The following is a 26,071-nucleotide window of genomic DNA, read 5'->3' as shown; positions in this document are numbered from 1 at the left end:
GAGGGTTTTTTGAGATACTGCTGCTGCTGCTAAGTCTCTTCAGTCCTGTCCGACTCTGGGCGATCCCATAGACAGCAGCCCACCAGGCTCCTCTGTTCCTGGGATTCTCCACACAAGAATACTGGAGTGGGTTGCCATTGCCTTCTCCTTGTGAGATACTAGGCTTGTACAAACTCAAGGGTCTTTGAAGTGCCACAGCTGAGTGTGGCTTAAAGGGGCAGGGTAAGTTGCTGAACCCTGTAAGTAGCAAGAATTAGTACCTTTTCATTCATCTTGCCTGTGACGTGGGTTATTGTACAGTGGGTATGCTCCTGATGAAGTGCACACTCCTATGTACATTAGTGTGGGGTGTATCTCCCATCTGGAGGCTTAGAGGATTTTTTTTTTTTGCCAGCCGTTCCCACTGACAAGTGGCACACTCCCATGAGGGTCTGAGAAGTAGTGAGAAGCCATGGGCCTGAGCCCACAGAGCCTCATTGTTTAGGTTGATGATTCTCAGTGCTTTGTAACTGTCCCGACTATGAGTCCTTCGTTTAGAAAAGCTGTGGCATGAGTTTTAGAGTGAAGTTCTGGGTGCATGTAAGTAACCAGACGAACTCAAGTGATAAGAAGCACCAGCCTAGCTCCTGTTTTTCTCCCTTTAGGCCTGCATGCTTGTGTTTCAACCAAATCTTGATATTACCATCCCTGATGAAGCTGAGAGGAGTGAAATGATTATTTGTCTTGATTGCTCCAATTCCATGGAGGGTGAGACGTTCTTGCAAGCCAAGCAGATTGCCTTGCACACACTGTCCTGTGTGGGAAAGGAGCAGAAGGTGAACGTCGTCAAGTTCGGCACAGGTGAGTGCTCCGCCCTGCACCTCCTCCAGAGCATCAGCGCATCAATGGAAAGGGGCTACTGTGACCTGTCTGTGGAGTGAGAGGCAGCACATCGAGGTTCAAGAGCAAGAACTCTGGAGCCAGGTCCCCGGCTTGAATCCCAGCTCTACACCTGAGCCCTGGGTGTGGCCTTGGGCAGCTTACTGGAACTTGGTTCTCTCATCTGTAACAGGAGAGAAATAGTCCCTCCTCACAGTGCTATTGTGAGGGTTGAGCTCATGTATTTAAAGGAATTTAAACAATGCCTATCATATAGAAAACGCCAGATGAGTATTACTATTGTTATTGTTACCAGTTGAACTGAGTGTGAGACCCTTGGTCTGATGAGTTCGAGGGTCCAAGGATCAGGACAGAACCTCTGAAATCAGCAAGGTGGTAGAGGAGTTGTAAGGAACAGTCTCAGGAGGCACCACACGAGCCCCACTGAAGAAAGGACTGTCCCCTCCAGGTGGGGTCCAAGGGCCTTTCAGCCCCTCGGAAGGAGCAGTGTGGGGTGTGGGGACAGCCACACCCTGCTGATTCTTATTTATTGTGCCGTTTGGCGGAACAGGCAGCCCCTTCATGAAGGAGGAAGGAGCCAGGGTCTGCTGCTGCTGGTGGGGAGAGGTCAGATGAGCAGGGACATGCTGAGGGCCAGAGGGCAGCGTGGCCTGCTGCCTGGGCTGTCCCCATGTCCTGTGTCCTCCTCTGCAAGTAGTTGGCTAAGGAGCAGACTCCCCATGCGCAGCCTGACCCAGGTCCTTTTTGTTCAGTGAAGTGCATCGTTTGAATGCAATAGAATTTTTTAAAGGAGTACTGTGGTAACTTTTTTTTATGTATTAAAAATACCAACCATTATTGTTTGTTAGTGGTCAAAAAGTGAATATTTAATGGCAACATCTTACGCCAGTCTTATCACATAGGTTACAAGGAATTATTTTCGTATCCTAAGTGCATCACGAGCAATAAGACGCCCACAGAGTTCATCATGGTGAGTACCAGTAGCTGCCTCTGTCTTCTCTCCATCAGGCTTCAGTGGTTCTGCCGGGTCTTTCTCCCCAAGAAGCCCTAGTCCTCCCATTTCTGTATGCAGATGGGCTCTTTTAGTTCATTAATAAAAGTGATATTAACTCATTAAGAAAATGGAAAATAAAAAAGAAAGAAAAAATCATTCACAGTCCTACCATCTGAATACAGTCAGCATTAACAGTTTTTAATGTTTTGCTCTGTCACCTTTCTTTCTTTTTTTAAATTGAGCAAATTGGGAATGACCAATTGTGTCCTCAGTCCAGACTAGCTGGCAATCCCAGAGGTGTTTTGATGTAATAGTTCTTTGAAAACCATAAAGAAACAAAGAAACGCCAAGTAATAATATTATAGGTACTGTGTGACATGAAATAAACTAAAAGGATAGTTGTTCCACAAATAAATCATTAGGAAAGAACTTCCTTTCGGTGACAATAACCCTCACTAAGGGGTGTGCTTCAGTAAGTGATTACAGTTGGTGGTGAAGACACCCGAAAAGGAGTAAATGATCTTTTGCTTCATTTCCTCCAGTCTGCTACACCTACCATGGGAAACACAGATTTCTGGAAGACACTTCGATACTTAAGTTTGCTGTGCCCTTCCCATGTGTTACGGAACATCCTCCTTATATCCGACGGGCATCTCCAGAACGAGAGCCTGACCTTGCAGCTTGTAAGAAGAAGCGTGCCACACACCAGGCTGTTCTCCTGTGGGGTCAGGTGAGCACAGGTGGGCCGGTCCCACGGGGAAAGTCAACAGGTGGGAGCTGCTTGGTGCAGAGGGGCCAGCTCTGGACTCGGCCCCAGCCGCTGCCTGGGTCATGGAACCTGAGCAGCTGCAGGTTAGCCTTGACTCTGGGGGGACACCTTCACCCTCTCTGTGAGGTGGAGATGACAGTGGGTCTGATAGGCTTACTCTGAAAATCTCGTGAACTTGTATACATGGAAACAGCCAGCAAGCTCCACTTCAGTGTTGGAGACTGTTACTTGCATAATTGAGCCTAACCTGGCGGGCTGGGCATACCCAGGGCTGATGGTGACCCCACCCCACCCCACCCCACCCCCGGCCGCTCTGTCCCTTCCCCGCACCCCTCTGACTGCTGTCATTTTCTCACTGGCATTTGCTCACCCTGCTGTGTATAGGAATCTTTCTCTAGAGAAGCTAAAACCCACGACTTTAGGGGTTCACTCCCTCCCCATTTATAGCTAATGTTTTCGCATTGAATTGAGGATTATGGTGTAAAAATAAGGAAGACAGCGGAGAGCGGGGGCCATGCTGGCATTTGCGCACAGCATGCCTGACGCTGTCCCCCTGCCCTCCCCCGCTATGAGGTCACTGTCCTGGCCAGCGGGCATCGGCCTCGCTGGGCAGCACGTCCCGCTGCACAGGCGGGGGTGAGGAGGGATGTCCAGGGCTCTCCTACTCACAGTCATAGAGCAAAGGGAGCAGATCGTGACTGGGGAGGGAGGTGACGCTGAGCTTGGACACAGTTTGTCTAGTTTTTAATGTCTTTCTATGGGTTTCTTCTTCATTTTATATGTACGCATTTGTGTTCTCATGCTAACCACATTTCGTGAGTCTTCAGGAGCAGAGACTGTTTATCCCACCTGTTTAACAAGTGGTCCTCTCAGGCCCACACAGCAACCTCACTAACCCGTAAAAACTGTAAATACATAGAGGCTCTGGCTTAAGGATTAGTAATCAGATCAGTTAGTTTTGATCACCGAAGACATACCCAGCGTTATCAATAGGCTGAAGTATATTTCCAAAATATCTTTCTTAAGCTCTTTTTCTGAAAAAATTATCAATCACTTGTCTAATATTTCAGGAGGAACTTCTCTAACAGAGTACTCTTGATTAGTTGTAGACTAATTGAGAGAAATGTAACAGAATATTGTCAATTAAATATCAAAGATTACATTTGCTGGAATGAGAGTTACTTCCTAGTTCTTTGTCATCTAAATGTGGACCAGATTTTAAGAGGAAGGCTTGGTTAACTCTTCTGTCAGTCTTGACTTTAGAATCAGTTAAGGGCAGCTTTGACATTCATTGAGAGTGGGTCCCAGTCACCATCTTGGTCACAAACACTCCAGGGGTTTCGCAGAATAATCTCCTCTCTCCTCCAGTGAATCAGAAGCCAGAAATTTATGCTTTTTTCTCTTGTGAAAGAGACATGAGTCTTCTGATATGTGGGAACTTGGGTTACCCAGACCTGCAGATGTTTCCTACTTTCTGGCCTAAGTTTTATATCTGCCTTCAGCTGCAGAACATAACGTGTCTCCCACTGAGTCTTAAGCTGTGTCAGTATTCACTACGTGTACTTCAACATGTTTCTAAAATTCTGTTAAAATTAAAACGTGAAATGTTATCAGTTCTACAGCAAATCGTCATGTCTTACGGACTCTGTCCCACTATGGTGCTGGAGTATTTGAATATTTTAACTCTAAATCCAAACATAGCTGGAAAAAACAGGTATGTGTCTCAAACATCTTATTTCAGTCTTATGTTTAAATGTGGAAATCTTATCTTCTTGGAAATCTAGTGACAGTAACTTCTGTGTTTTCATCAATGGAAAAGGGAGCTAGAAAAAGGCAAAAAGGTACTCACCTTTTTGCAACCCACCCTTAGTTACCCCTAGCCTTCCCCCCCCACCCTTAGTTACTGCTAGGCTTGCACAGGAAACACTCCACTGGGGCGTTCTTCTAGTTAACTTTTTTTTTCCAATTTATGTATTATTGCATGGATGCAAGCCTTAACCATGGTTCTGACAACATGAATTCCTCTTCCCATCGCTAACCACTGATTACTATAAACCTCTGCATACTGTTTATTTTAGCCATATCGAGCCTGGCCATTTATTCCATCTTGTCATCTTGATGAGCTTCAGATTCAAAACACACACTAACCAGAGCTCTGCAGGCAGTTGTAGCTAGTGGTTTGATTTCTGCTTTATATAATATCATGGGTTGATTTTTAAAAATGAAATATTACACATTTTGCTCAGATTAATTTTTTATTGTGGCAAAATATACATAAACTTTACCATTTTCAGGTGTACAATTCATGGTTTTTAAGTGAACTCACAGTCTTGTGTAGCCATCACCATGATCTAACTCCAGAACATTTCCATCATCCCAAACAGAAGGTCTGTCCCTAATTCTTTTCTTTTTTTGGCTGTGCCATGTGGCGTGTAGCAATCTTAGTTTCCTGACCAGGGATCAAACCTGCACCTCTGCAAAGGAAGCACAGAGTCTCAACCACTGGGGACCCAGGGAAGCCCCTCTACCCCCAGTTAAACAATGACTCCTCGCCCCTGCTCCCCCAACCCCTGGTACCCACCCTCTTCTGTCTCTGTGAACTTAGCTCCTCTAGGAACCTCATATCAGTGGAATCCAGCAATGTTTGTCTTTCTGTGCCTGGCTTTTTCATTTGGCATAGTGTTTTTGAGGTCCATTCATGTTGTAGTATATGTCAGAATTTTCTACCTTTTTAAGGCTGAAAAATATTCTATTATATGTATACACCACATTTTGTATATCCATTTATTGTCGCCAGACCCTGGGGTTGTTTCTGCCTTTTGACTGTGAATCATACCGACGTGATGATTGGTATACAAGCATGTATTGGAGGCCCTAATTTAAATACCCAGAAGTGGGATTGCTGAGTCATGTGGTAACTGCACTTAGTGTTTTAAGAGCTGCCATACTGTTGTTCACTGGCATTTTACAGTCCCACTAGCAGTGTGCCAAGGTTCCAGTTTCTTGCACATCACCATCAACACTTATTTTCACACTTTTTGATTTTATATAGCCCTCCCAATGGATGTGAATTTGTATCTAATTAAGGTTTCGATTTGTATTTCTCTAGTAACAACATCTTTTCATGTGCTGATTGGCCATTAGCATATCTTCTTTGGAGAAATGTATATTCAAGTCCTTTGCAGGGTTAATTTTTATAACTGGAATCTACTACACGACAAAGTTGTATATTGGTGTTTAATTAATAGAATAATTTTAAGATGTTTTGTGAATTTAAATTATGTGCTACTGCTATTATTAAAAATTCGACTTAGAATCCTTTTGGAAATGTACCCTGTAGCAGGAAGAAGGAGAAAAAAACAAAGAGCTACAATTCTCAAAGGACAGAATGTAAAGTCATGTTAAGTGTTAGGTAACTATTTTCTGAATGTAACACTGAAAGAGAAATAACCCCTCTTGATAAATAGATAGAAGCCCAGATGGGTAGGATGAGTTCTCCCAGTTGCCACTCGGTCTCCGTCAAATGGCAGCAGCTGAGCACGGACGCACCCGCACCCCTGCAGGCCCCCGCCCAGGTGCAGTCCCTGTTCCACAGCGAGCGACTCCTCGTCTACGGGCTCACTCCTCACTGTACACAGGTGAGGAGCACGCAGGCTTTTTATTATGGGAACAGCAATGGGTTTTGCTAATAACTTTTTCTTTTTTCTTCCCTTTCCTTTACCCCCACATCATAATATGCTGCACAGTTTTTCCTGGGATCACAGCGGTTGGTTAACCAAGGGTACTGGAGAGCCTCTTAATTCTCAGTAAAATCACTGAAAGAATCACTGGTGAACTAACCAGGACATTATGAAGTTGAAAAACTATAAGAAAATTTTTTTCCCATTTCAGGCAACTCTACATGCACTAATTCAAGAGAGAGAGTATTCTACAGTGGTGTCAACGACTGAACTTCAGAAGACAACTGGAACGGTGAGATTAAAAATGTAAACTGTGCACTCACTGTTTTTGAAAGTTAAAATAGTTCTGTATTTTCATATTTAATGCACCACGCCCTTCCTGCATTGTTTTCTGTGTTGACATCTTAGCACCTGATGTGATGTGGAGGGTTGTCATCTCCACAAGCGAGGACACTGTCCATTGCTTTCTAAAGCAGCAGCTCTTCATCCCGGGTCTTGAGTCCAGAAGTATCCACAGGGGCATCAGTGGGCATAAATAACTGCAGTTAAACCTGGTGTTTTGTGAATGAAACCTTTAAAGGTGGTTCTCAAAGATGTGCACGTCTTCCTACAAGTTCAGTGTACCTGCAGTGCCTGGTCCTTGCCACTTACTTTAGAATACTGAGTATAACCGTACTGGATGACGAGTAAAACATTGTACATTGAGGATGTGTTTTTGTTTTTTATACTTTTGGATTAAAAGCAAATGAATTTGTAGTATTTGCATGAGTACCAAATCTGCTATAGTTAGATCTGGAAAATTCCTAAGCTATCTGCTTTATGCCTGGAGAATTCCATGGATAGAGGAGCCTGGTGAGCTACAGTCCATGGGTTCGAAAAGAGTCAGACGTGACTAAGGCAGTAACTACTACTACTATTCATAGGAATATTTACGTAACCAGACAAACCATTCCTTATTTATATCTATATAACCAGACATTGCTGTGGCTCAGTGGTAAAGAATCCACCTGCCAGTGCAGAGGACGAAGGTTTGATCCCTGGGTCGGGAAGATCCCCTGGAGAAGGAAATGGCAACCAACTCCAATATTCTTGCCTGGGAAATCCCATGGACAGAGGAGCCCAGCAGGCTACAATCCATGGGGTCACAAAAGAGTTGGACATGACTTAGTGACTAAACAACAACAAAAATAAAGCAAAGCTTTCATTTTGGCATTGAATGAAAGCACTTAACTTATTACTTCCCATGACTTATGTATAGAGTTTAAGGGCATCTTTGTGTCATCTGAAAAACTGCTGAATCTCAGTGGGATTTTACCTGGGAGCAGGTCATTTTCCATAAAGTCACAATTTTTATAGTTGTCCTTCCACTGTGAATCATGGCCTTACCAGTAAAAAATGGCAGGAGTTGGAATTGTCACTTACAGGAGACATTGCCTTTTGAGTCCTGTTGTTTCAGCCATTTGAGGAAAGGGCGGTGCCCTGGCCCTTGACTTCCTGGTGTTCTGTCTGTGGCCCCTTCAGAGTGGAGATCACAGTCAGGCCTCACAACCCTGGGCTGGCTCTTCCAGTAGAGCAGTTCACACGTGTATAGAAAATGCCAACTATAGGGACAGAATGGAGACGAGTAGGTGCCAGGACTGGAGGTGACTGCACGGCAACACGACACGAGGTTTTAATGGGAAGAAATCCCCTCCTCTGTGTTTCAGTGGTGCTCACACACTGTATGCATGTGTACTCAGTCACTTCAGTCGTGTCTGACTCTTTGTGACCCCATGGACTGTAACCCACCAGGCTTCTCTGTCCATGGGATTCTCCAGGCAAGAATACTGGAGTGGGTTGCCATGCCCTCTTCCCAGGGATCTTCCCGACCCAGGGATCAAACCCTGGTCTCCTGCATCGCAGGAGTGGGAAGGGAGCACGCAGAAGAGGATGTTTTCAGATGTTCTTTACGGCTGAGCCACCAGGGAAGCCCCCACATACAGCCTGTGAAAGTGAAAGTCGCTCAGTCATGTCCAGCTCTTTGCGGCCCCATGGACTATACAGTCCGTGGAATTCTCCAGGCCAGAATACTGGAGTGGTAGCCTTTCCCTTCTCCAGGGGATCTTTCCAACCCAGAGATCAAACCCAGGTCTCCCGCACTGCAGGCGGATTCTTTACTAGCTGAATCACCAGGGAAGCCCACACACCATCTGCATTAGTTAAAACTCATCAACCTGCACACCAAAGGGGTGAATTTCATTGTATGTAAACACATCTCAATTATTTAGATGATTTCCTATGTATGACGTGAATTAGAATCATTTTTCCTTTGCTGCCTGAACAGATGATTCACAAGCTGGCAGCGCGAGCTCTGATCAGAGATTACGAAGACGGCATTCTCCACGAAAACGAAGTGAATCACGAGGTTTGCTTTTTCACGGGAAAGCCATTGTCTGTTTTTCTTGGCCTTTCTTGAGTTGCTTTACCTGTGGAAATGTGAGTGAGGATCAGCAGGTGGAAAGGGACCCCTGTCGTCATTGCTGTGTTTTCCATGCCGGGGTGTCGGGTGCCCCGTAGTTACTTGATTTAGTTTTTAGTTAGCTCATTGAATGAATTACTGACAGAACCCTGTGATCATTGTCCCCGTCAGAGGGAGGCAAAGGAGACTCAGACGACTCCCTCAGTGCCTGTAAAGACACCACCTAGGTGCTTGTGTGTTGTAGGGTGAGTGTCTCCATCTGTGATGAAGAGGCCGGGTCTGGGGGGCTGAGCTGCCTGCGGAGCTCAGCAGAGCCAAGCCCACCTTGCCCCTCCATCACTGAGCCACTGAGGCCCTGGTAGGGGACTCCCTCTGCTATCCCATACCCAGATGACTGCTGTCAAATGATGGCTGGAGCATTAGCGCTCAGCACACTCCTCCCCAGGCAGTTGGTTCCCTCAGAGATCAGCGCCCTCCTTCCCACCCTCAGGTCAGCAGCCTTGGTCCTGCTTTGCTCAGGGTCCTTTTCCATCTGAGGGCAGCTGACCAGCCGCACCAGCAGACCAGCCTGGACCAGTCCCTCCACCTCCTGACAGCCTGGGAGCCTCATCTTTACAGTGAGAGACAGACTCACTAAGGTCTTGGCAGCTCAGCAGCCAAGCCACAAGAAGCTCATGAATATGAATCGCTCTTTCTGTACTTTAGCCTCTCGTTGAGCCCATTTTTTGCAGGAAATGGCAAGTTAGCCACTTGAGATACTTAGGCAGAGCCATTGACTCAATGTTGCATTGGAAATCCTAATTATAAAATTATCTACTTCTTATAGAAAGACAGCTTTTTGTATTATGTAGTACTCATTTAATTGGTCATATATAGCTAAATAGTGAAAAATAGGACATGATTTCATTTGTTATTCATTATTATTCTGTCTTATTATTCATTTTTCCTAGATGAAGAAGCAAACCTTAAAATCTCTGATTATTAAACTCAGTAAAGAAAACTCTCTCATAACACAATTTACAAGCTTTGTGGCTGTGGAGAAAAGGGTATGTATTTTTAATTCATGGTTATTTTATCTATATTTGCGTGCTAAGAAGATGACTCTTGCCTTCACTGACACTGGTGGCCCATGCGTCCACGGGCCTCTCATCCACGCAGAGCACAGGGCTCGTGTGATCTCTGCATGAGTTACCTGTGCTGTTATTTTAATGTTATAGTTGAATTAGTACACAATTAATAAAGATGAGAAATGTCAAAAGTGTAACAAATAGTTGAATATGTGAATTTTAAGATATACTACAATTTGTTACATTTTTGGCATTTCTCACTTTTATTAATTCTTGACCCTCAAAAAATAAGAGAGGCCTGGGCTCCCCTTACCCTATGCGTGGCCCTTTCTCCTACACAGTTTGAGAGGAGAGCCCGCCAAGGCACTTGATGTAGCACCACCCAGCAGGTGCTCTGTGAAGAAGACCCTCACCCCAACCTGACCATCCTCTCTCCCAGGACACAGGATCCAGTCCGACCCCCAAACATATTCTAAACCAAACATTCGTGAGGCTTTAGAATTTATAATAATAATTTAATATGATAATGTCTGTTTTCTCTTTACCTGATTGTGATTCAATATAGGATGGTAATGAGTCACTTTCTCCTGATATTCCAAATACTTTGGAACTTATTGCCAAAGAAGACATAGATTTTCTGCCATTCATGAGCTGGCAGGGGGAACAACCAGATGCCAGCAGGATGCAGGTGAGTGTTGATTACAAATCAATTGATACTGTGTGTTCATGCTTTTATGATGGTAAGGGGAACCCTTCGCTAAAATAGCACCCTTTTGATCTGTATATGCAGATACTGATGTCTGCCTGATGATGGGGAACTTTTGCACATTTTTAAAAATGCTGTTACGTTACTGAGAAAGGCTCCATTTACAAATGTAGCTATAAAGTGCAGAAGAGGAACAATTGTGGTTACAGGCAAACTGTGGTTCAGGAAGCCAAAGGCCTTCCCTCTAAGAGAGACAGGGGCAGTTCATCCTGAGTAGTGATAAAAGCCTATTTAATCATCTAACTTCACCACCAATATTTATTAAAGTTTGTGGTGCTTTATGCTGTGGCCTTTGTGACCACATAATAGAAGTTGGGAAGCACAACTTAAATAAAAACTGGAAAATGTTAGTCACTAGTTGTGTCCAACTCTTTGCAACTCCGTGGACTCCCACCAGGCTCCTCTATCCTTGGAATTCTCCAGGCAAGAATACTGGGGTAGGTTGCCATTCCCTTCTCCAGGGAAATAAAACCTGGAAGGCATATACAAAAGCAAAGAAACAAAACAGTGGTAGTAAGACTCTGGAGTATCCAAGTTAAAGAAGTAAAACTGCCAATATTTAAGGATTTAAAATCCAAGGGAAAAACTTTATGTGCTTCCAAGGTGGCCCTAGTGCTAAAGAACCTGCCTGCCAACACAGGAGACATCAGAGACACCAGTTTGATCCCTGGGTCAGGAAGATCCCCTGGAGGAGGGCATGGCAACTCACTGCAGTATTCTTGCCTGAAGAATCCCATGGACAGAGGTGCCTACAATTTGTGGGCTACAGTCCATGGAGTTGCAAAGAGTCTGACACGACTTGGCAACTAAAGAACAAAATGTAAAGGATATTGGCTAGCTAAAACAACTTTGAAAAGGAAAAAGAGGTTGGAGGCCTTACACCCACCATCTGATATCTTACTATAAAGCCACAGTAAGTAGGAAGGTGTGGTATTAACATAAAATGGACATCTAGACCATTGGAACAGTGTGGAGAATCTAGAAATATATCCAGATATATAGGGCCAATTGTCTCCAGAGGTACCAAGGTTATTCAGTGGGGGAAAACGATCTTTTCAAAAAATGATTCTGAAAAGATTGTATAGTCATGTACCAAAAAACAAAACAAAACCCCTCTACCCTTAGCTCACTCCATATAAAAAGATTGACTGGATTATTGGCTTGAATGTAATAACTGAAACCTGAATTTCTGGGAAGAAAACATAGGAGAAAACCTTAATGAACTAGGGTTCATTAAGGGCACACTAAAGGAATGTGTGCTGAATATGTCATTCCCCTCATTGTGACAGTGGTCTCAGGGATGTTTATTTACTCCAGAACTCATCACTCTAAGATAAAACTGTGTATGTCAATTATACCCAAATAAATCTATTTTGAATATATAATTCAATTAAGTTCAGTTCAATTCAGTCACTCAGTCGTGTCCAACTCTTTGCGACCCCATGAACCGCAGCACGCCAGGCCTCCCTGTCCATCAGCAACTCACGGAGTCCACCCAAACCCACATCCATTGAGTCGGTGATGCCATCCAACCATCTCATCCTCTGTCGTCCCCTTCTCCTCCTGCCCTCAATCTTTCCCAGTATCAGGGTCTTTTCAGATGAGTCAGCTCTTCTCATCAGGTGGCCAAAGTATTGGAATTTCAGCTTCAACATCAGTCCTTCCAATGAACACCCAGGGCTGATCTCCAGTTAGCTCTAACCAAATTGCCTTTTTGTGTGTCCAACTCTCTGTGGCCCCATGGACTGTAGCCCATCAGGTTCCTCTGTCCGTGGAATTTTCCAGGCAAGAATACTGGAGTGAGTTGCCATTTCCTACTCCAGGGGATCTACCCAACCCAGAGATCAAACCTGCCTGTCGTGCATCTCCTGCATTGGTAGGCAGATTCTTTATCTCTAGCGCCACCTGAAAGCCCAGATTGCCTCTACATAGGTTATATCAGTTCTCTCTCCCATCAGCAGCACTTGAGAGGCTGTTACTTTATTCTCTCTTTAACCCAGTATATTATTCAAATTTTTGATCTTTACAGATCTGATAGGTTAAAAGCATATTAGTGATATTTTAATTTTCATTTCTTTATGAATGAAAAGGAACATGTTTTCATATTCCTAAGAGCCCACATATTCATCTTTTCTAGGTATTGTCCATTAATGTCTTTTACCTTTTTAAATTGTGAGATTAGTCATTTTCTTATTTATTTTAGGAAAATTGTATTTTTTAAGAAAATTAGGCCTTTATGATACTAGTTGCAAAAATTTGTTTCTCAGTTTGCTTTTTTTTTTTTTTTTTGATGTTTTGATGTTGCTTATCATCATTTTGTCATGCAGGTATTTTAATGCAGTCAAGCTTTTTCATCTTTGGGTTTCTTTGTTCTGTATTGCTTTGTCTTTTGTCATGCGTAGAAATCTTTCCTTCACATATTATGCTTTTTAAAAATTTCCCATGATTTCTTTCTTTAAATAGTTTTATGGCTTCATGTTTATGTTGAAATTTGCATCCAATCAGAATCTTTCCTGGTATAAGACAGGACATATGGGAACAACTTTATTCCTTTCCAGATGACTTCCGACTTTCCCCAGCACCACTTATTAAATAAATCTTCTTTTCCTCGAATTGATTTGAAGAATCTTTGTTGTCTTTATCATCTCCTAACTCCCCATATGTGTTAGGATCTGTTGCTGGACCCTGTATTCTGTTCCCTAGATCAGTCTGTAAAATTGTAATTTTATAAAAGTCTTCAATGTCTGATGGGTCTGGTCCATCACTTGCTCTTTTTTCACTTTGCTCATCTAATTAAGAAAAATTTAACCAGATATGCATTTGTAAATCTTATTTTGAAATGTGTGTCTTGTCCTGTGTCGTGCAGTATTAATTATATGTGCTGAGCTATGCTTAGTCGCTTAGTCATGTCTGACTGTGTGTGGCCCCATGGACTGTAGCTTACAAGGCTTCTCTGTCCATGGGGATTCTCCAGGCAAGAATACTGGAGTGGGTTGTCATGCCTTCCTCCAGGGCATCTTCCCAACCCAGGGATTGAACCCAGGTCTCCCGCATTGCAGGCAGATTGTTTACCCTCTGAGTCACAAGGGAAGCCCAAGAAGATTGGAGAGGGTAGCCTATCCCTTCTCCAGGGGAGCTTCCCAACCCAGGAATTGAACTGGGATCTCCTGCATCGGAGGAAGATTGTTTACCAGTTGAGCTACCAGGGAAGCCCCATTAATTATTTAAATATATACATTTGTCTGAACTGGGAAGGGACTACTCCTTTTAAAAAAAAAAAAACGCCTTTACATTGGTAAAACTAAAAGCTGATTATTTCTAAAATATCTCAAGGACTAGTAATTCATATAAAATTTGATTTTATTTACATGCATATTTTAAGGAATACTCTTTTAAAATTTATTCAGATAATAGTAGTGACAGAGCATCCCTCATTCTCTTTTTTTTATACATTTTCATATTCTAGTGTAAAAGACATTACTTTTAAACTTTGGAGATTTTTTTTCAGTTTTCTCCTTTTCTTAATATTGCTATAAAGCAGTATAAAAGACTGGAATAATTTCATTCTATCATTTATTTTAGGGCTGCTAAGTTGCTTTAGTTGTGTCCAACTCTCTGTGACCCCATGGACTATAGCCTACCAGGCTCCTTTGTCCATGGGATTCTCCAGGCAAGAATACTGGAGTGGGTTGCCATGCCCTCCTCCAGTGGATCTTCCCAACCCAGGGATTGAACCCACATCTTTTTATGTTTCTTGCATTGGCAGGTGCGTTCTTTACCACCAGTGCCACCTGGAAAGCCCATTTTAGGACTAATTTGACACTATAATATTGCTTATTGTCAAGTCTTTGACAAGTCCCTTTTATGGTCCTCAGTTTCCTCTTGTGGAAAATAAGGGGTGTTTAAAATTCTGTGATTCTAAGAACAGAAAGGGATTAAGATATTTAGTGTATTTACCGCTGACGTTGTCTCCAGCTCTCCAACTCTGTCTATAAATGAGGGCACTATAGGTAAGTGACCCTGAGTGTCTGGTCTTCTCAGTGCCCTGGGACAGACAGTTTCATCAGTGCTGGGAGGTCAGCTCCAGGAAGCCTGGCTGCTTGATTGTCATCCCCTTGACTTGTGCCTTCCTTATATTGTCACTTCTCTTTCTGGCAGACTCTTTCAGCATCCTCTGAATGGAAGCAAGAATCCAAACGTAAGTGTAAACTTAAATGTTGGACTGAAAAGAAACGTTCAGCACTTAACATGAGACTTCCTGAAGATTTTGAAGCTTTTAGCTTCGATGCCCTGGAAGAATCTGAAGCGGTCAGTTCTGTCTTCAGGAATGCGGAGGAGCCCTGGGGTTTGGGTCCAATGGAGTCATCTAAACAAACAGAAGTTAAACCACAATTCACAGAAGCCATCTCACAGAAAACAGCCGTTTCCGACATTCCTACTGCCCCTACCTTCTTAACTGCACCCCTCCATGTTGGCTCTGCTTTCCACCATCATCCTAGCTCAGCACTGTTTGGTTCTCCAGCTAGTCCCAAACACTTCGGTTCCCCTAAGAAGTACCTGGAGATGGGCAGTGGTGCCAACGTTTCCCTGGACATGGCGTCTTTTCCCAGGCCACATCTCCAGGGCCCACCCTTGCGACTTGCTGCTGCTCCCAGGGCCTCGTATAGCTCCAGGTCACAGCTGCCCAAAACTGATCAAGGGGGTGCCACAGGCTTCGGGGTCCGCCCTGTTCAGCTGTGTGTTGTTTCCTGTCCTACAGGTGTTCTCCCTAGTCCACTCGTGGGGTCTGTCTTTTCTTCCCCTGCCCCTCCTCCCCCCCTACCCAGGGGGGTTGTTCCCCCTCCTCCCCGTCTACCTGGGGGGGTTGGTGTTCCTCCTCCTCCCCCTCTTGCCCCTCTATCTGGGGGAATTGTTCCCCCTCCTCCCCCTCTATCTGGGGGGATTGTTCCCCCTCCTCCCCCTCTACCTGGGAGGGCTGCTGTTCCTCCTCCCCCTCTTCCCCCTCTATCTGGGGGAATTGTTCCCCCTGCTCCCCCTCTATCTCAGGGGGTTGGCATTCCTCCTCCCCTTCTTTCCTCTCCTCTTCCTTCTCACCATATCCCAGCTCCTAGGAGTGCCAGTTACAAGCTGCCAGTGGCTCCATCTGGCCCTGCTGAGGATGCCTGGCCAGACGTTACTTTGTTAGCTGTGTATGATGAACCTCTGTCATTAGACTCCCTCCAATATGATTGTTCATTTTTTGAACTTTCTTCTGAAACGGAAAGTGATAAGACAGCAGGACTCCTGACAAGTAGGATTTTTAAAAAGCTGGCAAAACATGACCTGAGAAGTGGCTTTACTGCAAGCGCTCAGGCACAAAAAGATGAGGATGGCCTAGTTGGCAAAGCAAGCTGGAAGAATTATGTGCCTTCGACTGAACTCTTCAGGCTTCAGACCAAGGTACTAGTCTTATCTCTCCATATATCTGTGCTTAATTAGCTTCAAAGTTCAGGATGGTGCTACACAAAGTAGCTACTCACCAGACTGCTGCTGGTCCACACTGACATGAGGAACTGTGCCAGAACGCAGCTTCCTTCAATGAGAAGCCAGCTGAACAAACAGTATGCTTGAGGATAGCTGGTTCTTACCTATCTATTTTTAACTGTTAGGCCAGAATATCATGGAAGGCAGTGTTAACATTCCTCAGTTGAAGGTCAGCATCCCTGAGTGGGTCCTGGGGTAAGACATTAATCTCCTAGGTTCTAAAACTTCTGAACTGCAGTTCACAACAATTGTCACATTGTGAAGTAAAGCACAAGTGTTGTAAGTACACTCTAAATATTAAAGTTCACAGGAATGTGACTCAACATGTGATCTTATATTAGACATTATCATTCCATTTGTGAAGGTAAATCACACTCTATAAATTTAGTTCTTGCACTGGTACTAAGACCCAATCTTATATCTGTAATTAAGTTGTTCTGATGTAATATGCTCAATCGCTCAGTCATGTCTAATTCTTTGCAACCCCATCCATGGTAGCCTACCATGCTCCTCCATCTGTGGAATTTTCCAGGTAAGAGTATAGTAAAGTAGAAAAGTAACTTGGTTTAGTGTCAGTTCAAGTCCCAGCCCTTCCACTCTGAGATCCAGGGCAAGTCAGTCAGTCAGTCATCCACTCAGTGGGAGTAATAAAAGTGTCCAGTTCTCAGAAGGTAGACCAGCTGCCAGCAGCCCCCACCTGGAGAGGCGCATGTGGGAGCAGCAACTCTCTGAGCCAGAGTGTTGGGGGTTAGGTCCTGCCGCTACTGCTTGTCAGCCGTGTGACTTTGGACAACTTGCTTAAGTTTTCGTACCTCAGCGTCCTCATCTGCACAGTGGGTTCAGTGACAGTACTTCACAGGAAGCGGCTCACAAGATAAGAAAACAGCACTCCATACTGGGTGAGGGCCGGCTGGCACATTCTGTCACTCCTGTTAGTTTTCAAATTGTTGCCATAGATCCTCTCACCCATGTGCTTACCTGCATCCCACCTCTTCCTCCACGCCCTGTGTTAGTTCACCTTGGACCTGGAGTCTGTCTGCTTCTCGGTTAGAATCCCCAGGAGTAGGCTTGCAACACTTCTGTAAGCATGTGATGAAGATCCATCTTAGCTGGAGTGGGCAGGGTCTGTGAGCATAAGGAAGGTAGTTTCAAAGAGCATGTTCAACATAATTTTATCTTTAGTGGAAAAGAGTCATTTTCATATTTCTTCATAAGGACACATTTTAATGTTGAACAAAAGGAACCGTGTTAGTTAAAAGTTTGAGAAACATTGTTTCAAAGAATTACTAGAAGAAAAAAATGTATACTATTTTTAAAAATCTCCATACATGAACCTCTCTATTGCTTTATTACAAATGCCACCAGATATAATACTTACTGTCCATAGTATTTATGAGATTCCCAATAATACTGTGTTTGCATGCGAAGAACTTTGATTTTATAGTAAAGATGTCTTAATTCCCTGAGTTGAAAACATATTATTCATCACATAACTCATGTGATGAAATTTTAATAATGTGGCTGAAATTTTGTTTTCTTAATTTCGTAGGATGGCTGCTGGAAACTTACACAAGAACTGGGATTTATATTAAAACTTAATACAAATATTTTAAACAGCTTTCTTGAACAAAAAGGCATTCGATCTCTAGGTACGTCACTATTTTTCTATTTATAAATGTCATACTCTTAAATGTTACACATTTTTGTAAACCAGTGTCCAAATATATGTTACCTGTGAAAGGGATTATATTTGTTAATCATCAAAGGATGGGACTAGTTTCTAGTCATCTTTACCATTAAGTAGGATACTACCTGTGCAGATCTATTAGCATAAGTAGCAATGACTGCTGTCAAAAGATGCAAGTAGCCTAAACACAAAGATCGCTTTCACGTGCACGTCACAGTCAGGTGTTGGTCCTCAGGGAAGTCCCGCTCCACACAGCGGTTTGGACATGTAGACTCCTTCTATACTGCAATTCGACCGTCATCAACATGTGTCTTTACAGTTAATTCCTGGTGAAAAGGAAAGAAGAAAAGATTACTCTGGCATCATCCACCTGGTAGACCAGAGGGAGAGAGAGAAAATGTGGCAAGGATGAGCCTCTGAGCCCCACCCAGATACTAACACAGGGAGCTGGGAAATGTACTCTTTGAATTGCAGTTCTTTAAATTGCGCTAGACCAAATGTAATGACGAAAACTTGCACGGGCCGGGTGTTCTAGTTTCTGGAGTGAAAGAAGAGCTGACTAACTCCTGCCAATAACATTTATTAACCCTTGACAAAATATTTTAAAACCACTCTCTGAAGGCCTGGAATATAATCAGAAGCAGGCAGAAACTATCAGGGACACAAACCTTGAAAGAAGAGAAACAAATTAGGTGAGCTCCACTTTTATCCACCTTTTCACCTGAAGGCGCTTCTCAGTTCATGAGGCACATGGAGGTTAGAACTGAAACAGAAAGGGTTCATGGGATGATGGCACAGGGGTCAGCGTTTGAGGCTGAGAGCACCTCGAAATTAAAGGTGAGATCCTTAATGGAGGGGACCGCAGAGCAGGGAGCTCTGAAAGCTGCATTGAAAGCTCCTTCAACTTTTGTTTTGGGATTGTGTGTGTTGTTTTTGTTGTGTTGATTTATTTGCTTGTTTTTAGAGAAACAAACTGCTACATCTGCTAGTGGAAGAAAATGCTTTGTTTTGCTCTGAAGAATCTGCAATTGTTCAGGCGTATCATAGTTCATAGATTGCCAAGAATAATGCTAATTAAGTGCCAGTAAACTTTATTTATTCTTTTTGTATGGAATGTACACATTTCAGGGGATGATAGTGTCAGTGGTCCCTGTTCTTACCTTATGCAAAACATTCTCATCAATATTGGCATCATCTGTGTAATACTCCCAGTAGATTTTCTCAATGTCTGTTCACTTAAAATTGTATGGAATGACATAATAAACAAAAAAATCTGACTTATGCACACACACCTCCCTCAGATCCTTGGCTGTCCCCTAACCCATAGATACACCAGTATGCCTTCAAGGAATCCAGAAAAAAACAACAATCCGGAAGCTAGAGGGCTGAGCAGAGATTTCAGCTGTCACCAAGTGTTGGGAAGACAGGATTTAGTGTTCAGATTATAGCAAATTAGACTTGCTAAATGTCTCAGGCTTTCCACTGAAACCCTAGAAGAGCCATAAAGACTGTATGTATCTCATGATCAAGGACTGTCCAACAGGATGAGGGAAAAAAACTGAACAGCCCCACCCTAACAAGGCCTAAAGCAAAGCCTTCAGAGGATCCACCAGAACAAATGTAAAACCATGAAAGTCCTAGAAGGACACAAGGAAAACTGAAAAATTCACAGATATGTGGAGATTATGCAACATGTTACAGAAGAAAACGTGGGTCAAAAGAGAAATAAAAAAAATACCTTGAGACAAATGAAAATGGAAATTGTGGTGGTTATAGTTGTTTAGTTGCTAAGTCATGTCCTACTCTTGCGACCCCACAGACTGTAGCCTGCCAGGCTCCTCTGTCACCTGGTGGCTCAGTGGTAAAGAATCCACCTGCAATGCAGGATGTGCAGGTTTGGTCCCTAGGTCAGGAAGATCCCCTGGAGAAGGGAATGGCAACCTACTCCAGTATCTTTGCCTGGGAAATCCCATGGGAAAGAAAAGAGAAAATGGAAATACAACATACCAAGATTTATGGGGTGCAGCAAAAGCAGTTCTGAGAGATAAGTTCATAGAGATAAATGCCTAAATTAAAAAATAAGATCTTTAATAAGCAATCCAGCTTTTTCTGCAGTCATTGAGATGATATTATGACCTTTATTCCTCGATTTGTTGAACACATTGATCAGTGTGTGGATACTGAACTGTGATGTTAACTCTTCTCTGCACGTTTTGCTAGAATTCACCTGTGAAGCTGTCTGGTCCTGGACTTTTTTCTTGGGAGGTTTTTGGTGTGTTTTTTTTCCCCCCTAATTCAGTCTTATTACTGATAATTGATCTGTTGATATTTTCTACTTTTCTTCCTGATTCAGTCTTCTTGTTGTTCAGTGGCTCAGTTGTGTCTGACTCTTTACGACCCCATGAACTGCAGCACACCAGGCTTCCCTGTCCCTCACAACCTTCTGGAGCTTGCTGAAGCTCATGTCCTTTAAGTTAGTGATGCCATACAACCACCTCATCCTCTGTCATCCCCTTCTCCTCTTGCCTTCAATCTTTCCCAGCATAAGGGTCTTTTCTAATGAGTTGCCTCTTGCCATCAGATGGCCAAAGTATTTATTGGAGCTTCAGCTTCAGCATCAGTCCTTCCAATGAATATTCAGGATTGATTTCCTGTAGGATTGACTGGTTTGATCTCCTTGCAGTCCCAGGGACTCATGAGTCTTCTCCACACCACAATTCAAAAGCATCAATTCTAAAAAAAAAAAAAAAAAAAAGCATCAATTCTTCTGCACTCAGCCTTCTTTATGGTCCAACTCTCACATCCATACATGAGTACTGGAAAAACCATAGCTTTGACTAGATGGACCTTTGTTGGCAAATGTCTGCTTTTTAATACGCTGTCTAGGTTTGTCATAGCTTTTTTTTTTTTCCAAATAGTGTGCGTCTTTTAATTTCATGGCTGCATTTACCATCTGCAATGATTTTGGATCCCAAGTAAATAAAGTCTCTCACTGTTTCCATTGTTTCCCCATATATTTGCCATGAAGTAATGGGACCAGATGCCATAATCTTAGTTTTTTGAATGTTGAGTTTTAAGCCAGCTTTTTAACTGTCTTCTTTCACCTTCATAAAGAGGCTCTGTAGTTCTTTGCTTTCTGCCATAAGGGTGGTGTCTGCATATCTGAGGTTATTGATATTTCTCCCAGCAATCTTGATTCCAGCTTGTGCTTCATCCAGCCTGGCATTTCGCATTATGTACTCTGCATTTAAGTTAAATAAGCAAGGAGACAATACAGCCTTAACATGCTCCTTTCCCAATTTTGAACCAGTCCATTGTTCCATGTCTGGTTCTAACTGTTGTTTCTTGATCTGCATACAGGTTTCTCAGGAGGCAGGTAAGGTGGTCTCATATTCCCATCTCTAAGAATTTCCCACAGTTTGTTGTGATTCACACCATCAAGGGCTTTAGCATAGTCAACAAAGCAGAAGTAAATGTTTTTTTGGAATTCTCTTGCTTTTTGTGTGATCCAGTGGATGTTGGCAATTTGATCTCTGGTTCCTCTGCTTTTTCTAAATCCAACTTGAACACCTGGAAGTTCTCAGTTCACATGCTGTTGGAGCCTCGCTTGAAGAATTTTGAGCATTACTTTGCTAGCGTGTGAAATGAGTGCAGTTGTGCAATAGTTTGAACATTCTTTTGCATTGCCTTTCTTTGGTATTGGAATGAAAACTGACCTTTTCCAGTCCTGTGGCCATTGCTGAGTTTTCCAAATTTGCTGGCATATTGAATACAGCACTTGGGAGATCCAGTCTTGGGAGATCATATATTGCTAGAAAGTTTTGCATTTCCTCTGTGCTGTGCTTAGTCAACCAGTCATGTCCGACTCATTGCAACCCCATGGTTTGCAACCTTCCAGGCTCCTCTGTCCATGGGGATTCTCCAGGCAAGAATACTGGAGTGCATTGCCATGCTTCCTCCAGGGAATCTTCACAACATAGGGATAGAACCCAGGTCTCCTGCATTGCAGGCATTTCCTCTAGGTTGTCCATTTTCTTGGCATATAATTGTTCATAGTCATCGACGATCACTTTCACAAGCAATGTACGTCACAGGAATGTCAGTCCCCAGAACAGAAGAGTGTTTACTTTTGAAAAGCTGAGGGAAGGTTGGAGTGTAAGCAGATGGATTGGAGAACATATACAAGGGGGGCTTCAAACTTAAAATATTTTCTTTCTATTAAAGAAAAGAGAAAAATTCAAAGCTTGGAAAACTGTTAAGAGTAGGTAAGCTAGGAGGTGATGGGAATATTCATCATACTATTTTTTCTACTTTTCTGTATGCTTCAAATTTTTTAAAAAAACCATTAAGTGACTATGCTGTGGTAATGCAAACAGTGCTACATGTCAGACATTTTGGAAACAGTTAATTGACCTGGGAAACTACACACATGTACATGGGCATATATGGAATTCAAGTTGTTTCTTTCTCTTGTTACTCATCATGAAGATTGTAGGAGAGGAAAAATAACTCTCTCTCTCCTCTTCTGGTTCTTGGCTGAGACTCCCCTGTAACTAAAGGTTAACAAGAGAGAAACAACTTGAATTACATACGTGCATATGTACGTGTATGTATGGGAGCCAGAGAAACATCTGAGACTCAAAAAGCAGCCAGGCAGCTGAGCAAGGGAGAGGGACAGGGGCTGTAGGGCTCCCTGGAGGGTGGGGAACGGGCAGTTTATGGTCAGGTGAGGGGAAAGAATGTGTGGTAGACAGATATTTGCACTGCCTGGCGTTCAGTCTCTCAATAGAAGACTGGCAACAGCTCTCTTCCTGCTAGACAGCCCCTCTCCTAATTTATTTTAGACTGTTGCGGGTGGGGGATGTAGTAAAAAGCTTTTCCTGAGTCTCCTAACTGTTGATTGTCTTTAGCTTTTCACCAAAGTGACAGATTCTCGGGTGGCTTATTTTGAACCCGAAAAGCCTGTGGAAAGTTTGGTTTCACAAAGTTTGGGATTGGAAAAGTAACAATATTTAAAATCAAAATATTTGTATAAAGTCATCGCAGATACATAGGTTGCCTTTAGAAAATAAAAATGGGTCAATTTCTGGGCTCAGTAGATATAAGCACTCATTTTCAATGTTGGTATTTTTCATAATAGAGTAAAATATCTTGATTTGGATAAGGACACCGGTTACCTGTATGTACTGTTAAAATCATCAAAGAGAGCAATTTATTGATCTTGAGAAGCAAACAGTCTGTAATCTCACACTTCATGAAGCAGGCAGACTCCAGTCTCTAGCCCAGAGAAGGCACAGTAAGGAAACGGGCTGCTCGCTTTTATAGGAGGGGCGGCCGGGGACAGGAAGTGCCTCTGATTGACTGGTGCATGTCCGACCTCGCAGAAAGACCCAGGAAGAAGAAAATAAGCAGAGAGCCTGGGAGCTGACTTAAGAGTTGCACGTTTGGCTGCCTGAGTGTGTGGTGCTTCTGGTCAAGCAGAGCATTTACAGGAACATGAAAATTATCTAAATTTTGTTTTACTGACAGGGCACCCAAGGCACGAGCAGTGCTAGAAAGTCTATTCCAAGACTACTGATCACTAGGAATAATTTGATATTAATACAGTGGTCTAATCAATGTATCAGTTGTTCATCTGTTGTATGCTTAGGTTTATTCCTCTGAGGTATTTGCAGCAGGAGCCTAGAAACTAAATTTCTTTCAGTGAACTTCGCACATCTTTGGTTGTGTGGAAAGTTAGGGTGCAGGGGGTACTCTGGATGGAATTCAGTTTCCTAACAACCATCAGGATATTATGATAGACACTTGTTCCAGTTGCCCTCCTTTTCTATTTAAATAGCTGGCTAGTTAAGGACCTTGGTAAGTATTATAGAGTTTTATGATGTGCTAATGTGTTATGGTTTAATAGTAATATTAATGTAATTCTTCAACAGAACTGTTATAAACAGGTACCGTTTGGGATGCAGTGTCTCTAACGGACAAAAACGAATGCTTCACTTCCAGGTGTAAGAGGAAGAGAGCACCTTCTAGACCTGATCGCCACGTTTCTAGTGCTGCAGTTCCTTCGCACCAAGTTGGAACAGGAGGGAATAATCATCAAATCGCTGATGAGACTGGACGATGCTTCCATTCCCAGGTGACTTTAACTCATTTATATTTTCAGTCATTTCTTTTATTATATTTGCTTATTTATTTGCCCTCAGCCTGTTTGTTTCATCTTGTTTGTTTTCATCATGAGCAAAAGCAGCTGTAGCAAGTGTATGTGTGTTGGCCAGGTTTTTATTGTCCTGTTTTATGGATCCAGTGTAATAATTATGGAGAGTAATTCCTAAATTAACAATGATGCCCCTCCTCCCCACAGAATTATCTTAATCATGAAAAGAAATTGTTTAGGCTATGGGGAATTACATTCCTATTAGGTACCCTAGTCAGCAACCAAACTCTTTCAGTGGATTTCTTGTTTTAATAAGCAAGACATGGGCAGAGAACAGGCCAGGAAGCAACTTTAGGTGCTCATAAATAGCACCCCAAGTCCTAAAGCATTATGTATAAGGCTAAAGGAAAATTTGTCTTTATGTATATTTTTTTAATTCCAGAAAATAGTGGAGTTAATAGGGAATGATTTTGTTTTTATTTTGTAAGTTTCTGTGTATAGTAAACCTCTACATTTTGAAATCATCTTTGAACTTATCTTTAAAACTTAACAAATTTTTTCAATCTGTGGGTCTTTTATTCGTCATTTATATGCCAGGTAGCAGCGTCAGCAAAAACAAACAAAACAAGTGTGTTTCCACCTAAAAGAGCATCTTGTCTCCTCATTTGGCTTTTCATGTAGTGCTTCTCTCCCAACTCTAGATCCACATAGATGAAAACAGCTTTACTGGTAACAGATCTTAAGGGGAAAAATATTGATCAGGAGGCAAGAAAGCTACTGATAATCCCCTCCCAAATACAAAAATATTAGTCAGCAGTTACTACACAAACTGCCCGTTTCACATACAGTCTCCCTTTAAGGCTAAGATTATCCTATTTTACAAGGGGTAGAGGCAACAAGTTCCAAGAGAATTCAACCTTCTTTGAAACTAGCCCACATGCTCTACAGCAGACACCATAAGCACAGCTTTTACCTGAGACCAGGGTTCAGATCCGATGGGAAAGGGAACTGGAGAGTAACAATTTTTTTAACCACTTTTACATTGAATAAAAGTGGATCGTAATTTATGCTGAGCAATTACAAATCAGCTATGTTTTTACGGAGTAATTGGAAGTAACTATTTTACAACTATTTCCTATTTGAAAACATTTTTTCAAGGCTGTAGTTCACAAGTGTGTGTATGGAGGGAAGGGATGTGGAAGATGAAGATGGATTATTTAGTTTAAAAAAACAAAGGCTCAACCATTTCTTAACTACCTTGTAGCTGCAGCGAACTGTAAGCACAGAGATAACTGTTCAAGGGAGCCTCTCACTGGAGCTCTTCCACTGTGTGTGGGTCGGACAGTGTTTTCACAGGAAACTGGGCTCAGAGAGTTACAGTGCTGCTGGGTCCTGGTTCAGGGCTCCTCTCACTACAGCAGGTGGCTTGTATGTGCTTTTGGAAAATCTAATAATTCCTGGGCCTGGGACAAGAATACAAATAGAGACTCACATGCTATATGTCTTAAGTATTTAAAGATTATAGATTAAACTTGCAGTTAAATACATTTAAAGTTCTACCCCAACAAATACAACTTTGTAACCACCTAGTAGACCAGGCTCAGATTTAGAATTCTGGGACCTCCCTAAGTTTTATGCTCAAATTTGGCAGCATGTGACAAGTGTGTGACAAGTTCTGGGCCCCCTGCCCTTGGCTGATGCCTGGTACCACGGAGGCCTTGGGGGCAGGTATGAACACCCTGCTCGCTCATCAAAGCTGCATTTGTACCCATGCATATGGTATAGTGTTTTGTGTATACACACATGCACAGTCACACACATACACATACACACTGTTTTTTCAAAAGGCAAGATAAGGGGAAAACTAATAAAATATTTTCTTTGGGGGAGAAGGAGGAGACAGGATGGAAGTTAAGTTTCTCATGTACTTTGTTTTATGGTTTTGACTTCGAAACTGTGTAAATCTTTTTACCTAATAAAGGCCAGATATCAGAGAACAGAGGTTGAGCATGTTAAATTATACCATGGGAATGTAGTCAGCAGTGTCTGGAATATGAGGAAATAAATGGCAAGAGAAAAAAGAGAGGAGAGGTG

The 26,071-nt window shown here is 42.7% G+C and overlaps 1 protein-coding gene across 1 annotated transcript in view; it reads left to right on the top strand.

Moving 5' to 3' along the window:
• PARP4 (poly(ADP-ribose) polymerase family member 4) overlaps positions 1-26,071 on the top strand; it is a 68,724-nt gene that overhangs the window by 39,578 nt on the left and 3,075 nt on the right. Inside the window, exons 22-33 of the mRNA XM_061133433.1 lie at positions 645-840; positions 1,782-1,849; positions 2,416-2,603; positions 4,257-4,356; positions 6,110-6,280; positions 6,534-6,614; positions 8,646-8,726; positions 9,731-9,826; positions 10,413-10,535; positions 14,772-16,052; positions 17,686-17,785; positions 23,827-23,959. Of these exons, the coding sequence (XP_060989416.1) occupies positions 645-840; positions 1,782-1,849; positions 2,416-2,603; positions 4,257-4,356; positions 6,110-6,280; positions 6,534-6,614; positions 8,646-8,726; positions 9,731-9,826; positions 10,413-10,535; positions 14,772-16,052; positions 17,686-17,785; positions 23,827-23,959 (2,618 nt within the window). The remainder of the gene's footprint in view (positions 1-644; positions 841-1,781; positions 1,850-2,415; positions 2,604-4,256; positions 4,357-6,109; positions 6,281-6,533; positions 6,615-8,645; positions 8,727-9,730; positions 9,827-10,412; positions 10,536-14,771; positions 16,053-17,685; positions 17,786-23,826; positions 23,960-26,071) is intronic.

The sequence above is a fragment of the Dama dama genome, chromosome 30 (assembly GCF_033118175.1).
Source record: "Dama dama isolate Ldn47 chromosome 30, ASM3311817v1, whole genome shotgun sequence".
In the NCBI taxonomy this organism is placed as follows: domain Eukaryota; kingdom Metazoa; phylum Chordata; class Mammalia; order Artiodactyla; family Cervidae; genus Dama; species Dama dama.
This window is presented reverse-complemented; position numbering and strand designations above follow the sequence as displayed.